General features: G+C 42.8%; 1 protein-coding gene across 4 annotated transcripts in view; it reads right to left on the bottom strand.

Annotated features, from left to right (window-relative positions):
* AGBL1 (ATP/GTP binding protein like 1) overlaps positions 1–10,029 on the bottom strand; it is a 271,623-nt gene extending 261,594 nt beyond the window's left edge. For all 4 annotated transcript variants that reach the window (XM_021407578.1, XM_021407577.1, XM_021407579.1 and 1 more), the window contains exon 1: positions 9,958–10,029. In XM_021407578.1, coding sequence (XP_021263253.1) covers positions 9,958–9,984 — 27 coding nt within the window. In that variant the 5' untranslated portion in view covers positions 9,985–10,029. The remainder of the gene's footprint in view (positions 1–9,957) is intronic.

Raw genomic sequence — 13,936 nt, forward strand, 5'->3', positions numbered from 1 at the left:
CGGGATTTTTTTTTCCTGTGGGCTTTGAAGAGCCCCCAGAGATTATTTTTCCTGTCCCACCTGAAGGACAGCAGCTGTCAGCTCAGTACCCACGTTAGCAATGGCCTAAAATGAAAGTTCTCCATAAACCTCAGTCATTGGTGTGTTTCTTGGGCTTTCACAGCTTTTGCCCACAGGCAAGTATCCCTCCAAATAAAACATGCAAATTACAGAGAGTGTTTACTGTGAGCATAAGCATTATTGTTATAAAAAAAAGAGAGAATGGCCGGAAAGAAATCATACAGCATTAATTTGTGCAGCACGATGTTTACTAATAAATATTTCATTTGGGGGGAAAGAAATATGAAGCTGTTATTCCACCAGCAAAAATTATAAATGCAGAATTAAAGAAGTCATTCCCACAGGGCAACGGGTAGCGTGTTTTCTGACAGTACTCCTATTAAATTAATTGTTGGATATAGTGTGTGACTACTTAGTCAGAAGAAAGGTCTGTACTAACAAACTTCCAGAGCTTTTTTTTTGAGAGGTCAAGGGATCAGATGTCCAGTTCCAGGTTTTATTTGTTTGTTTGCTTGTTTTAAAATAGCCTGTCTCTAAACAGGGAAGCAGGATTTGACATGTTCAAAATATGTCCTTCTTTCTTCTCCTACCCTTAATAAATTTGCTCACACAAATAGCAGCAGTCGGAAGCCTAACTGTCCGTGTAATGATGCTTGCATCTGCAAGAAGACTTCTCATTCCCTGCACTCAGAGTCCATGAAAGAGAAATCCTGGTGCAGTCACATCTGCTAAAACCAGTACAAGCCTGGGGCCAAGTACAATCTCTCCTCACTTGCTCCTGAGACCTCCAGAAACTGTTGGGCTGCTAATAACTGCATTAACACTTAAATTAGATTCTGCTTCTGATGCTCTGCCACCAGTGACGAAAAGGTGTGCACAGACCCAGCTACTCCACAGCACTGGTGGTATGGGTTTGCCATCTGGACATCTTCCCACACCTGAATCTCTGGTCTCACAATAGCTGTAAAACCAGGCTTGCTGCCTTATATTCTGCATCCTGCCAGAGCAGATTGCTTTTTCTAATTTAAGAGGAACTAAAAATTCACGCTAAAATAAGAGAGCAATATACCCTGTGTGCCCCCATCCTCAGCCTCACTATTCTGCCAGCCAGCTGTGTTTTCTCATCACTCAGGGGTTACTGGCAGTGTTGGATACAAGGAGGGACAAAAAGGGTTCAAGGATCTCCAAAATTTCACTGGGGAACCTCAGAATAAAGAATTACTGCAAGTGATTACAGCCAAAGTTTTGTTATTGTTAAAGCACTTTTTTTTTAAACATCATTACTGCCATCATCAAGCCTTAGAGGAATCCTGAGAAGTTACAATCCTGTTGCTCCTGCTCCTAAAACTTCTAAGTATCCTCAGCATTGCCACTGTCCCCTGTGGTAAACAGCATTTGTCTCACCTAACCTGGACTTCCTCTGTTCAGGAGTCAGATAGGTCAGGAAACACCAAGGAGGAGGGGAAGGGAAAGGCTCTATTGATAGACTGGGAGGAGGACCTTGCTGCTAGGACAGTGTCCTAAGTGACCTCTTTAATCCTACAAGAGAGGCATTCACAGCTGTGTGGGATCACATAGCCCTCAAACTGTATACAGGGCAGCCAAGGGGCCTCCAAGAGCACGACACGTGGTCCAAGAGCCCTTGCTGCTGTTTGCGAGCTCTGCTTGCTCCTTCACACCTGTGTCCAGCACTGCTGACACCCCATATACCCAAGCACCAGCCATTTTCCTTCCTACTGATGCTCAATACCAAGCCAAGCTCTGTGCATCACTGGATTTTATACCAAGGGATATAACAAACACTCAAAAAAAACTTCCCTCTCTCACCTGATGCAATCAGATGCTGGGCTTTTTTCACCATCTCCATTGACCTGAAGTTAGATTTTTTGTCATCCTTGCTTATTCTTCAGTGTGATAGCCTCCAACATTCTCTCTATAACACACTACTTCACTGCTGGGTTCAGTAATGAGGTACTGTTTGCATCAACAGCAGTCAACTAGGTGACTGGGCAGAAACAGTCTGAAAGCCAGCTTCTTCCACATTATTGAGCAGGATTTCACTCCTGTTCATTGAGAATTAGATCTTGTTCTCCAAAGATATGTGCTACAGTCTGTGGGACTGAACTGCTCCAAGGCAGACATGGGCAAAGTCCAAACTTAATCTGAATGTCTTCAAAACACTCAAGGTGTTGAGACGTAACAGCTTCGTCTGAACTGATCTCTAGCCAAAATAACTTGGTGAATAACACTGTGGAAATCCGTGCCAAGGAATTTTACTATATTTAATGCAATAAATTGCACTAACATAACACCTTTCATCACAGGATCACAGATTTCTTCACAAACATTAATTAACACCTGCCCCACTGTATCCTTCCTCATGAGTATCAGGTTCATTGTCCCTTGTTTTACTGCAGGGAAATATCACCTCATGGTGGGAAATGCACTTAGGCATCACCTACATGAGTCAGTTGCAAAACCAGATGCGGAGTTGAAATGTCCATTCCAGTAAGATGAAGACCTATCCCTCATAGGGAATCTGAATGCCAAACTGGGAAATAACATCAGTGAGTCCCAGCCCTATTTTTGAAGGGATATTCATCCTTGCAACCAAGGATGGGGGAGATGCTACACTTTATTCATCCGTACAGGAGTTAAGAGGCACATAGATCGTGATCTGAGCCCTCAGTTTTACCTGCTGTGTCACAAAGTCTCCAGACTTATTTCACCTAACTTCAGAGCAAGGTTTTTCATCATCCGTGCCACACTGTTAGTGTGTCACACCAATAAAGCTTTCGCACCCAGATACTTGCCAGAATTACGCCCCGTTGGGCTGCAATTTCTTGGATGCCTTCAGCAAATAAATTGCTTTTTCTTCCTTGCTTTTTCCTCTTGCCAAAGTTCTCTATATGTTAAGAAAAATAGAGATATCCTTCTGCAGAAATTCCTCCTCATACATAGTTTGCATTTGTCACTTCCTCCTCTCACGTATGCATCTGTAATAGAGCAATTCCTTTATCATGCAGAACTGATGGCAAAGCACATTATTCTATGACAGAAAATTTTAAGGTTAAGTTGGAAGCATTAAAAGAACAAGGAAACTTTGAGGTAAATCAAATCACATGATATTCTGAAGAATTTTAGACATCCCTCTGAATACTTCTAGAGTTCTTCCTCTGATTTCTACTACAGATAAATTCTCAAAGGTCCTCTCCTATTTCACCATAAGTTGCCTACAACACCTAAAAAATTTGACTGGATTTAATGTTACATCATCCACATTTTCCCTTTTTTTAAGTTCTATTTTTATTCTAATTCCTAAGTTAAACTAACATGTGTCTTTCATATTCTCTTAATAAGATTTTATGTGGCATTAGCTATTCTTGCACAACTGCTGTATGCATGCTAGCACCTACTGCTTCTTAGTGCTTCTTGCATTTATACTTCAGTTTATACCTGTACTTCACATTACTTTACCTGTTACTGAAATATTTTAAAATATTAGCATCTCATTCAAATGCTGCTCTGTTACAACTACTTAACACAACTGCTGCCCAAACTTAACAGGGAGGGATCTGTTTTTCCCATTCACCTGTGGTTCTCTTTTCCTCTACTAGTGATGAAAGAACATCATGAAACATGCTACAATTTTTCTTCGAGAGATTTTGTAGCTGTCACTCTAGAGGATACTCTGTCTTTCAAAGAAGTGGATTTATGAATTAACAGATTTTTTTTTTTCCCAAGCAAAGCCATTTCTCAAAGTACAAGTGAGTACAGGAGATCCTTGGAAAAATTCCAGATGTACTTGCTTTTTAACAAAGCCACAGATTTTGAATACCACAGAAAATGCAAGCATGTGCAAGTGGAAATAAATGACTATGATGAAGACAATGCTGTCCTTGCTTTCTCTGATGTTCCTGCTTAGGCAGGTCACAGTAAAGCCACAGGGGCCCTCTGTCTACTCTTGGCCTGCCCTGGCATTTCCTTCCATAATGCTGCACTCACTTCAGGCTTCTCTCTCTGTTCCAGCGCTAATACTCCCATTTGATACACATTACTCTGACATCAACCTGTACAGAGTGAAGAAAAGCAGCACTATAAGGTATATTTTAGTTTAGGCTCACAGAAGTCCTTCCTCTTGCTGAGATAAGTGTCCTTATGTCAGTCTACTCCACTTTCAAAAGTGCTTTCTGTAGCAGCAATGAATATACCTTCAATCATCCAACACTTAATAATGATGATTGAGGTATGGGTAGTGGAGGCATACCGTTAATAACTACTGTTAGTCACAGCTTATTTTCTTAGGGGATAGAACCTGAAAGTGAAGAACCTATTTTTCCCCATCCAGCCTAAGTGAAAAATCAAACAACAAATGAAATTCAGCATCCATAATGAATGGCAAACTCTGCTTCCAAATTCTTAATGATTCAAAGTATTACTACGAGTAATGTAAAGCAGAACATCTGTCTAACTGCATTGCTGAGACCCATCTGTTTAGATTTTAACAACAACCTCTAAAAAGCAAAGCCCTCAGTTCTCTGCCAACTTTAAAAAAAAATGACAGGGTCTGCCATTTTCCATCCAGAAATAAAAAAACTTCTCTTTAGCCCATATCCCATGTAAGACACCCAGTAGAGGCAAGCCCACACCACCATATTAAATTCAGTTCAGCAGCAAAGAAGCACTTGCAAACTGTTAGCCAGTCAAGCTAAGAGGCATTTTGTTAGCTCAATGAATGAGCTCACTGCTGTGTTTGTACTCCAGGAAAAAGTGACAGGAGTTAAATTTAAAAATACGAGCTCAGTGTCCTGTCTGAGACAGCATCTGTCTTCTGAGAGCAAGGTGAATTATGCTGGGAATACCCACCAGGAGATTTGGTGCATGCCAGAGTGTAACCCCCAATACCTTTATCCATTGCCAGCATGGAGAGACCATTACAAAAGTAGTTGTGTCCTCTTTTGTTTGAGCGTGATTTCAAGGAGACCATTGGTAGAGCAGAGCTCCATAAGCTTTGTTAGGACACAGAAGGAGAACTCAGCTAGGAAGTTTTCCATCTGTTTGATCAGTCAGACACTTTGATAACCACCTTTTAGATAAAACCCTCCAAAACTTTCAGTGAGACACAGCTTTTGCTATGGGAGCTTTTGAAATACACCACTAATAAGCATGGCTTTCATCTCAGATGAGAATCATTTTAATGCATCTCTACTTCCAGCTATCCCCTTGAAATCCTTGTGCATTATGGGGAGATCAGGTGACCTAAGTCCTTTTGGAAGAGAAACTGTTGAAGAAAACCACAGCCAGGCACACAATCTCTTTTTCATTTGGCATCTCAAGCCCTCTCCCCTTGTTATGGGATGCTAACATGGGGCAAGTGGCCATTCAAATGCAGGATACCTTCCCAAAGAAGAGGCCAGAAAAATCAGGGCAGTACCTCTGCTTTCCTGTACCCTCTCCAGAAACTGTTTCCATGTGGATGGTGCTAGTTTATTCCTGGAAAAACGGAGGGTCAAAAGAGGCAGTTCAGTTTGTTCCTCTGACTTCATCAGATCTGTATTTTAATCATAGGGAAAGGTCAGGTGGGCCATTCTCCCCCCTCCCCTCCTTTGCAGGGCAGACAGGTGGGCATTCCCTATGCCAAGTGAACTGATTGTGCTTTCCCTCCCTGTTACACTCCTGCTTGTCAGGTTAACCCTGGATGAAATGGAGAGCCAACTTTACCTTCACTGTAATCTTAAACTCTGGCCTTCCAGAAGGAATCCCACAAAAATAAGAGGGTGGTAGAGGACCATCTGAGCTGAGTTGATTTTCTGCAATGCACGAGTGTCATCTGCTCATGGAGTAAGTTGTTCTACCCTTTAATTTGGGAACAGTGTGAACTAGCACCCCCAGCGCTCAGATTTGACAGATGAAGTTTGTGACTATTTAGCAGTCAAATGGAGAAATCTGGAGGCACAGACATTAAGTGAATTTGATAGAGGAAGATTTTAGCAGTCCTGAGAATAAAGCCCGGGAATCTTGTTTTGGCCATCAATACCCTACCATTCTGTCTGTTGAAAGGGAGGAAATAGGTAGAAGAGTGTGGAGGAGCAGATGGGTCTAGCAGGAAAGAATTAATCTCCATTTACTATAGGGATCAAATTCCCATCAGGCTCAGTGGGAAATCTCTGCTTGTAAACTACACCAACAATTAATGCACATAAAAGACTTCCCAGTAGTGGATTGCAGTAAAATGCAACACTAGTGCTTCCATGTCTCTAGTGTCAGAAAAAAAAAACCAACACTGTTCTGCCTTCAAGCATCCCTTGTTGAAAGGTGGAAAAAAGCCAAGAATTCCTTGGTGGATTAGTTATTTCTCCTACAGGACTCTTCTATGCAGGAATTACTCAATTCTCAAAAAAGACTCCCCATGAAAGTTTTGCTGTTCTCATTAATTCCAACTCAACCTACAACACCTTCAGGAAAAAAAAAAAGCTGTGTTCTTCCTGGAGAAGAAATCATGAAGAAGAAAAAAAAACAGCCTTGCTCTCAAAATCCCTTAAGGGAAGGAGGTTTCACTTTGCTCAGGGAATTTCTTGTCGAGCAGATGTTATTCTGTCAATCAATACCCAGTGTAAAAACATTCATTCTCTCCTGTGTAGCTTAGTACTGCCTGTGGGCAGAAGGGTCTCTATTATCTTTGTTTCATGTCTCCTAGAGAGGACAAATGACAAATTCTTGACTTCTAAAAACCGTAAACTTCTTTATAATATGGCAGGTCTCCACTAAATAAAACTAAAGCCTTAACAGTGCAACGGATCATCAGGAAATACTGAGTTACGGATGTGAATTAGTTTTTTCTTCACTGATTCATATTCTTGCTTCAAAATGAGCTTTAACTATCTTTTCTGAAATTAAACTGTCTTTTGCAAAACAACAGCCCACTCATTTTGATGCACACAGCTTCCAGGACTGTAGGCACTGAGGACCCACTCATATCAGCTGTGCTGGACATTCATACCTAGAGCTGTACAAGAATAAACTGTATGGCTTCCTTCTAACACTCATTCCCCACCTTCTGCATCAAACTTGGTTTTGTCAGTGGGGAGCAGAAAGACAGCCAGGTGAGATTGCCTTAGACCATCTGGGTGTCCTTGGAGAAGACTGCAGACCCCTCTCAGAGAGGGTGTCCCACCACTTTCTAGGCTCATGCCGGCCCCAGTCTCCCCTGGCAACCAAAATCAGCTTGTTCTGATCAAGAATCACAGTCCTTTCCTGTGGAGAAGAGCAGCAAGCTAAGCAAGCAGAACGGCTTCAGCTTGTGGAACAGCGCTTCTGTCCCATAGCGCATCAGGCTCTATAGGCCAACAGGTGCACATAGACAGTCCATGAGACAAGTGCTTATAACAGAACAGAGAAAGGCAACAGGGAATTATTTTACATCCAGGTCTGGTGAGAAGAACACAGTCATGGGGCTAAAGTCTGGCACAGCACAATAGCAAGCGTGGGTGATTAGTGTGTTTGCAGATACGGGATTTGCAAAGACAGGAAAGCCTGAGGCTCTCAGGTCTCCATACATCAACCCTAACACGTGCAGCAAAGGGTCACCTCCCCCTGGGAGCATGGCTAATTTCATAAGGAGCTAGCAGCAAGCATCACCTCAGTTCTGTACTTCCCCTGGGCCCTTTGGAAAAAAAAAAAGGGGCTTTTTATCTCCTCTTACCCCAGAAACACAAATTCCCCCTTAAGTTCTCTCACGAGTGAAGATATGCACGGTGCTGCCTACCTGACACAAACAGGAGTGATCACACAACAGCAGTGTCCCTACAACAGGGACATCTCCAGGGGCAGTTTTCAGCCCTGCTATCCCAGAACGAGTGGCACAAAATCCACCCCCATCTCTTAAATCCCCAGTGCATTTTGGAAGCGTTGTTCTCCCTGTTAACACACATCCATGAAACTGCAGGTGTTACAAGATGCTGCTGAAGTTAACCGATATCAGCCCATCCATTTCTCAATACAGCCTTCTTGCACTCTCTGCTAAGTGTAATGTAATAAACTGTCATTCAGAGATGTCCATGAATGCATTTTCTACCACAGACATATTTTCCCATTACAGATAAAGCCAAGAGAATTGCTCCAATGCACTGGATAGAAAAAGTGTGTGAAAAGGATTGCTAAATCATTACAGCAAAATGTAGCATAATAAACTGGAAATAAGATTTACGCTGTATAAAGAAACATAAGCAAGATCTATTCAAGCAAACATCTCTCTGTATGAGAACAACTCTTCATGTATTTCACAGAGGGAAACTATTGAAGCCCAAAAGAAGGTGAAGGTAGAAATTTTCCATTGACACAAAAATATTGACGTAGTATATTAATATTAAGCATACAAAACAGCCATGGAAGTAAAGTAACCATCAACAATATTTGTGACTTACAAATAGAAAACCTAATGCATTTGAATATTTTTGAACTGTATGCGAAAGTGTGCGTTTTAAAGAAATGCATTTACTTTCTTACATAATGTAGTTTAGTGTGTGTATCTGTAATGCTGCAGTTGTCCAAAAATATACAATATAGAGCTGCTCGCTGTGGTATAGCATACCACAATAGTACATACAAACAGTGTAAGTTAAACAGCCTGGCTGTGGGTGCAAAGTCAGGTTGAGAAGCAACGCTTTTAAACTGTTTGTGTCATCTCATTTGGCCCCCTGGAATTTTTTTTTATTTTATTATTACACAAAAACTTATTTCACAAAACCCCCGCACCTGGATGAGCAGTGCATGCTTTCCTGACAATCGCCCTGTGTAGCTTTTTGTCCTCAGCATTTAACATGTACTTCTGTGCATTATTTACTGTGCTCAACCCAAGCCCCATACTGAAACAGAATTATTGATTTGCTTTTTTTTTTTTTTTAAATCATGCTTTCAGCAAAACTTCACTTTTTCATCTCCAAATATTAATTGCCTGATCTTCTCTAACACCAATGGGAGGCACAGTGGGATTATTAGCAATTTTACACATGATTAAGCCAGATGCATTGGGACGTAACCCATTTCTCCAGCCCTGCGTTCAAGTGATTTAGTGACAAAACTATCCTACCACATTTGCATTTCTGCAGCAAGAGAGCCAGAGGGTCTTCAGGAAAAAGACAGACTGAAGTCCACTTTCTTTCTTGGGCACAGAAAGTTCTGTTCAGATTTCTGAGGGCAAAAAACATCGCACTCTCCTGCTCCTCCCAGCTGTCATTATTGCTGCTCCGGTCAGTCTCTGGGTAGATTTTGCACCTTAAGGTCCTACATTCTCATTAATGCAGTCACAGGGAGCTCTGAAGAGCCCAACTGGAGGCATTGTCAGAGGAGCTGGCAGCATGCTCAGGAAAACAGCTGCAGCCAGCCTGAGGACAGAGCAAAAGCCTGCTTTGAGCTCAGCTGGTGGAAGGGTTTCAGCAGAGCCCAAAACGTGCCTCAGCTGCCTCTGAGAGCTTTCAGTGTTCTGCACGGATTCACAAAAATACCAAACGTTGATATCGCTTCCACGGCCTAGCAGGAATTTGGGGTTAATGGCCAGATGTTGGCCTCCTTTCTCTATTGATGGTGCAAGGGCTCCTCCTGCTTAGTGGTGCCCCATGGTGGTGAGCCAGGAAGAGCTCTGAATTACGCTTAGGTTCTCCTTGTACAGAGAGAAGGAGATAGTTGAGGCAGAAAGAATGAGTGGTGACCCTGAAAGCTGGGGTGCTGGCCTGGACTATCTCTATAGGACTACCTACAGAGCAGCATTTCTTCTTTAAAAAAGAAAATGAGCACATACAAACTATGTCTTCATGAAAAGGCAATGGCAGATAACCAGTTCTAAATTACCCAAAAAAGGTGATTATCACAACCCAGGTAAAGAAAGAAAGATTTGCTTACCCATCTAAAGATCAGCACTCTCCACATACTCCAAAAGCACAGACCTCAAGGTAGAGACCCTTCCTTTGTCCCAGCCAGCCCTTAAATGAGGCTTAGGGAGGGGTAGAACCAGTAATTGCTTTCACCTGTGCTCCCAGGGCTGGCTGTGTCCCTTCACCAGGTGCTCAATCATTGGTTCAGGCCATGACTAAGCAATTCCCATACAATACTGCATTGACATCCAGTACTGCATTTGCATCCAGTGTTTCCCCATGATGGATTTTCCCTGGAATGCCATAACCAAGTGTCTTGTTGACCTAACTGCACTGCTTTTGCTGCTCCAAAGCTAGAATATTTTTTTGTAAGGAATAGGAGAACACTAAATCCACTGCTGTTTACTTTAGGTATAACAATCTCAATAAAACACAGTTAATGAACCACATGAAAGTGACCATCTGGTTTTGAGCTGAGTTTTCTTCCCTGTAAGGGTATTCCACTAACCCCTGCGTGCCAAGCTGCCTCCCAAAAATACAGAACCAAACTCCAAGCTCTCCCACCTCCTGTGCAAACCAGCGGGCATTCTGCTTGCTGAGAAGTTCTTGGTATTTTACATCCATTTTGCTCAGTCCCAGGAATCTCAGCAGCTCTGCTGACTGCGTAAGTGCAAAGATGCAGAGGAGACAAAAGCATTTTGCAAAATGCATTTATGTTCATTGTCACTGGAGCAGTACAGATATCTTCCCACTTGACTTTAGGATAACAATAGAACTGCCTTGTCAGCCAGCCAGCAAAATAGCTTGAGAGAAGCAGCGCAATGGAACAGAGAGGTTCAAGTTAGCAAACAGTGAATCCTGCATCTCTTCCCTGCTGGGCACCACAGTCATTCAGACAGGAATCCCTTCACACAAATCACATCCTCACGGATACATAAGATTTTCACCTCTTTCCTTTTGAACTATAACATTCGGAAACCTTTGCAGGCCAACACAGTAGGATTCAGTATGAGCCAAAGATCTGCCAACAGCCCTAAGGGTTGCCAGCTTAGTGGAATATGCACGCAGACAGTGTGGCTTCGGGGAGCATGTGAACACCATGCTGAGAGCCAACAGGAAATCTGGGACTCCTCAGGCAACACAGTGCACACTGCCATGGAATAAGGAGATGTTCTCAGGGGGAACCAAGGCAGGCTCATGTCTGGGCCTGGCAAGCAAGGTAGAAAGCAGGGAAGGAATCAAAATGTTGCTTATTTGTAGCCAGTTGGAGGACGGAGTGAGATGAAGCTGGGACAAAGCAGTATCAACATGGATGCTCTGAAATCACAAATGATTCAATAATCTGGGACACAACAAAAGATGCTGGGTTAAGTTTTCTATTGCTCTAGTTAGTTACTGATAATTATATTTTTTAATTAATGTCCACATACCTCCTCCAGACATTAAAATAAATAAGGGATCTAAACCCAAATCTGCCTGGGATTTGGCATTAAGGAGGCTGCCTGCAAAACAAGATGTCAGAGTTTCTCCCCTGAACATAAGCTGAATGTGGGGACGATGCTGATTTCTGCCAAGGTTTGACTGGGGAGAAGAGTGAAGAGCAGTAACCAGCCCAGCCTTGGTACAGGGACTGTGCTGCTAAGAAAGGCAGTGCAAAGCTGGGTGTGAAGACATTACCCTAATGCAGAGATGGGAACAGAACAGGATGGTAGACAAATGGGAGGTGATAACTGTAGGAACACTTGGGATAAGGAGAGTCAAGAAGAGAGAGCAAAGAAGAAAGTACCGGGGTTAAAAGCAAAATAAGAAATAACTGAAAATTCCTAATGGTTTGGCTTTGCAATACTGTTACAAAACCTGTGAGATAGGTTTTTCTTAAATCTGAAATCACATTTGAAAGCTGTACCTTGTAAGCAATGAAGCACTTCTTACCTAGGGATCTGAAATGTCATGTCTTCCCTGCAGTGACATTTCGGTGACAAAATGCAGCCGCGCTTTAAAAGCAGCTTTTGCTTTTCACCTTGTCACTTTTCAGAACATCTGTAACGAGTCACGCTTCCATGGGTTTGTGCTGTCACTGGAGGATCATGCTCCCTTTTTGCTCTGTTAACAGTTCTGAAGAACTCAAAAACCAAATGTGCTTCTTTCTTTGACTGGAGCAGGAATTCTATGACAAAGTGCACAGTGTTTGAGTTTTGGTCTGTGTGAGACCATCCTTACCAAAGCCAGGTTGTGAGACCAGGAGTCTGTGCCAGGAGGAGATGAGATGGATTGCTCTCTCCGCTGAAGGTGACAGAGCATTTCTCAGGTGGGCACATTCTTCAGATTGGGAATAATTACCCATGCCAGTACTTGAAAGTAAGGTACAAAACTAGTTCTGAGTGGGTGACTGAAGGAAAAAAGCTGGTTTTGTTCTGAGGTATGTAAAGACCAGCTTGGTGGGTGAGTGTTCCCTCATGCTTCAGCTGAAAGCTTTCAGTATTCAAAGGAGATTTATGTGGTAAGACAAATGGAAAGTACACAGTAATACTGTCCTGCAGAATAGCCTGCTGTATTCATCAGATATGTTCTTCATACCCAATAAAATCATATGAACTTGCACTGGAAATTTGGCAGGACACAAAAACAAAGCGACTGTGTTTTGGACAGCTGTTGGAGAAAATAACAAAGTGTGGAGAGATTATATCAGCAAAGGCAAACATCAACAAAAGTCATTATTTCCCAGGCCAGTGCTTTCAGACTGTGACTAGCAAAGGTCCTTTTTATCTCTGAATTTGTGTACCTGAGGCAGATGATGGCATTGCAGAGATACCCTGGTAAAGTTTTGGCTGAAGGTAAGAGAGAAGGAGGGGAATCAGAACGTAACAGTGTAAAGCCCTTTGCTCTTTTTTAAGTGAATATGATTTTTTTGGAAAAAAGGTTGTTGTGCTAAGGTTAGATTTTGTAACACTGGTCGAATGCTCAGCAACCTTGCACTTTTGCCCATAGCCCTCCAGTTTTGCCAATTCTGTCACTTGCAGTGGTTCTAGATGTTCTTCTTCCTCTTCCATGTAGCTTTGCTAATGAATCGCAGATCCCAATTTATTCCTGTGCCTTGTCCCTTTCTGTCCCCAGGTTACACTGCCATAAAAAGAACAGTAAACAACTTTTGTGTGTACCCTTCTGCAGAACTCATCGCCACAGGGTGCCATGGAGGGCACACCAGGGTTTGGCTATGGTATGAGAAATAAAAGTTGTTGACAGTTACATAAGCTTGGATAAATATGTCAAGGCTGATCACCATACACAGCTATGGTTTTGAAGTCAATCATGTACCATGGGGTTTTACGACCGTCTATACACATTTCTGATGGGTCACAAAAACCTTCAGAAATGCAGGGCTGAGAGACACGAGCTCTTGGGCTGACCCAGGAGGGAAGTCTGTTTCACACAGCGTGCTCCTTATTTCCTGCTCCTGTGCATGCAGCAGTGTGAGGTTGTGGTGATGCATGAAGCCTTCAGAAGATGCTGCTGCCCTAGGTGTGAAGACCCTGTAGCACACAGTGCCCCAAACTCCTGTCCCTGTGGGGCTCTGACCCAGATCAGGGCGCCTTAGAAATGCAGACAAGTAGAATTTCACCATAAATGTATAAAAGCTTGGTTTTTTTTTTTTTTTACAAGCAGCATGTCCTAGCAAAGCAATTCCTGCCCACCACTCATGACATAACGGTATCTCATGAACGCACAGGTTCCCTTCCAAAACACGCACCTTGTTTCATAGGGTGGGTCATGCCTCATCTCCTGTGAGACCACTAGGAGCACATCCATGCTGGGGGAAAAGAGAACCAAGGGGATACCCTACAGACGAAGAAAGAAATGCTTCTCCTATCCAACAAGTGTGATCCCAGAGTGGAACATTTCCCTCCCCTCTGCTCCTCAGGGACATACGCTGAGCACTCCCAGCATCTCACCAAGCCCAACCTCAGGTTTTGCCACTTTCCTGAGAGCGCTTCGGGGTCTTGGTGAAG

The sequence above is a fragment of the Numida meleagris genome, chromosome 9 (assembly GCF_002078875.1).
Source record: "Numida meleagris isolate 19003 breed g44 Domestic line chromosome 9, NumMel1.0, whole genome shotgun sequence".
NCBI classification, from domain to species: domain Eukaryota; kingdom Metazoa; phylum Chordata; class Aves; order Galliformes; family Numididae; genus Numida; species Numida meleagris.